The 2,569-nt window shown below is 47.0% G+C and overlaps 1 protein-coding gene across 1 annotated transcript; it reads left to right on the top strand.

Annotated features, from left to right (window-relative positions):
* Positions 1-6: 6 nt before the first annotated feature.
* On the top strand, positions 7-1,851 carry LOC108229496 (cuticle collagen 1-like). Its single transcript, XM_017405166.1, has 2 exons — positions 7-236; positions 1,419-1,851. The coding sequence occupies exons 1-2, from the start codon at positions 133-135 to the stop codon at positions 1,651-1,653; spliced, it is 339 nt and encodes a 112-aa protein (XP_017260655.1). The 5' UTR covers positions 7-132; the 3' UTR covers positions 1,654-1,851.
* Positions 1,852-2,569: the final 718 nt, after the last annotated feature.

Here is a 2,569-nt window from a genome sequence, read left to right as displayed (position 1 = left end):
CACAACTCGCTGAGTGACGCTCGGCACTGGCACGACGTGGAGCTGCACAACCTGGGTTCGGTTGTGGTGAAGTTAGAGGCGGAGCTTGCTGACGTGCACAGCGAGATCGAGCAGCAGTGCCGTGACTACGACATGTTGCTAAGCAACAAGCAGCGGCTGGAACAGGAGATCAGTCTGTACCACGGGATCCTGGACGGAGAGGAGAACCGCTTCCTGCCAAGCGCCGCCGCTGAAATGTAGGTCACAAAGACAACAACTACACAAACAACTTCACAACCCCTTCACAACAATTACACAAACCCTTCACAACAACTTGTTGTATACTTTGCACGTCCCAAAGGCAGCCTGGGTTTGGAACAGTGCTGCTGGCAGGACGCTTCGTGCAGAAGATGCAGGCTCTGTTCATGTGAACATCTCAGAAACAACAGAAGAAGAAAATAATCCGGACCTCAGTCCATCCAGGTCTGACGTCACTCAGGATCTCTGCAGACACTCGGGATCGCTGCAGACACTCGGGATCGCTGCAGACACTCGGGATCTCTGCAGACACTCGGGATCTCTGCAGACACTTGAAACACAATTTAGACTATTTAATGGAGGAATAATTAATAACAAATTATATAAAAACACAGAAGTGCTCCCCACTCTCACACAAAAATCCCTGTTGAAAACAACAAAGGAATAAAACTCACTCGTCTCTTCAATCTAAATAAAACAGCAAATAAAATGAGCCAACAGAAAAAATACGTTTCAACTGTTACCAAAAAGAAATACTTCTTCTCTGAAACTGAAAAACTGAAAATAAAAGTGCAGGCCAACCAGTCAGCGGCGGAAATAAGAAGCTAAAGCCGCCTCCCAAGACGAATGTTAAAGAACATACCTCTGCCAGAGTCACCAGCACAGGATCTACCTGCTCTTAAAGCTGAGCGCTGATTACCTGCCGAGTCAGGTGCGCTGTCACAGCGACTTCCATATATGGGCAGTCGGTAGAGCACTTCTGGGGCATCATTCCTAATAAATGACTTCATAAACAAGAATCCCAGATGAAGCTGGTGGCTTTTCAGCGTGAACAGAGAGAAGTTATCTATTTAACTAATACCGGACTTTAGCTCAGATAAACAGAGGAATCCTCAGAAGTTTTTCCTTTGATCTGATGATTGAAGTTCTTCTGATGAAGTTCTGACATCACCGTGTGGCAGACCTGAGCACGTGCTCCTGACATTCAAGGTGCGGAAACCCCCCCCACTTAAAAAATGAATCTGGCGCCGCTGATCTGACACAGGTGAAGACAGGTTAGCCCCGCCCATTTGCTGACAGGATTGGTTCCTTTTATAAGACACTGATGCGTGCAGCTGTTGGATCATGTGATTCACAACTGGACTGAATAAGAAAGTTAACAATTAAACTTACCTGTACAGGTGTTCAGGTGGCGAGCCTGAAGAAGCTGCTGCTCACTCCAGGACTGAAAGTGCAGGACCTCCAGGACCTCCAGAACCTCCAGAACCTCCAGGACCTCCAGGACCTTCAGGACCTTCAAGACCTTCAGGACCTCCAGGACCTTCAGGACCTTCAGGACCTCCGGGACCTTCGGGACCTTCGGGACCTCCAGGACCTTCGGGACCTTCGGGACCTCCAGGACCTGCAGTCCACTGATCCTAGTTTCCTCAGACCGGGGTGGACCTGGTTCTACCTGGTCAGGTGTGCAGGTGTGAGCGTTCAGACAGCAGCATATTTCTGCTCAGTGTGAATGTGACGTGCTTCAGAAGATGGCTTGAAGAAGAAACTGTTTCCTGTAAAGTGACAAATGTTTCCTGTTTTGGTGCTTTCAAAATAAAATGAAGGTGAATTTAATGGTGTGTTGTTCCTGAATGTGAAAGTTGCACGTGTTAAAGCTCAGAGGAAATTTTACAGGAGTTTCTCTGCAGGTTCTGAACTCAGAACATCCTGGAACCCGACTCGGGTCCGAGTTTATGATGGTTCACTGCGCTCACAGATAAGATCTTCTTCACTTCCTGAGTGAGGAAGAGGAGGATCTGTAATCAGTAAAGCAACTTATTTCTTGTTCTTCTTCTGTTGCTCTCAGTTTTTGTCTCAACTCTTCCTGCAGTTTTGGAAAAAATATAAAAACTATCAAGGCAAGTGTTGGAGCAGGAACAGTGACCTTTGACCTTTGTTAGCAGAGCATCGTAGGACGGAGACAAAAGTCCCCATAAACATCAGTGGTGTCAAACCCAGTCCTCCATCCAGACTTCAGTGTTTCTGTCTCCTTCCACCCAGTGTCTCTCTGCTGGAGGACGGATGGTGTCCTCTCAGAGGTCAGAGGTCACACACCCAAACTCTCATTGACTTCCATCGTCTCTGAGCTTCCAAACAGGAAGTGAAGGCTCTTTTAACTCTTCAGATCTCCTCCATAAACCCTGTAGAACCATCAGAACCTTCTTCGCTCACGGGTCAAGAAGTTCTGATCCGACTGATAGTTTTCACTGTTGGTCTGAGGCTTACTTTTTAGTCTGCTTTGACATTTAGCTCATACTCTTAAAAAAAGAGTCTGTTTCTGTCAGTTTAAATC

Source organism: Kryptolebias marmoratus, unplaced genomic scaffold (assembly GCF_001649575.2).
Source record: "Kryptolebias marmoratus isolate JLee-2015 unplaced genomic scaffold, ASM164957v2 Scaffold184, whole genome shotgun sequence".
Classification (NCBI taxonomy): Eukaryota; Metazoa; Chordata; class Actinopteri; order Cyprinodontiformes; family Rivulidae; genus Kryptolebias; species Kryptolebias marmoratus.
Note: the sequence above shows the minus strand (reverse complement) of the source record. Positions and strands in the feature narration are given on the sequence as shown.

Excerpts from the sequence above, each read along its gene's own strand:
- LOC108229496 (XM_017405166.1), top strand. The coding sequence starts at position 133 with ATGTTGCTAAGCAACAAGCAGCGGCTGGAACAGGAGATCAGTCTGTAC. Across the intron at positions 237-1,418 it reads CCAAGCGCCGCCGCTGAAAT|GTGTTCAGGTGGCGAGCCTG; the intron begins GTAGGTCACAAA and ends TTACCTGTACAG.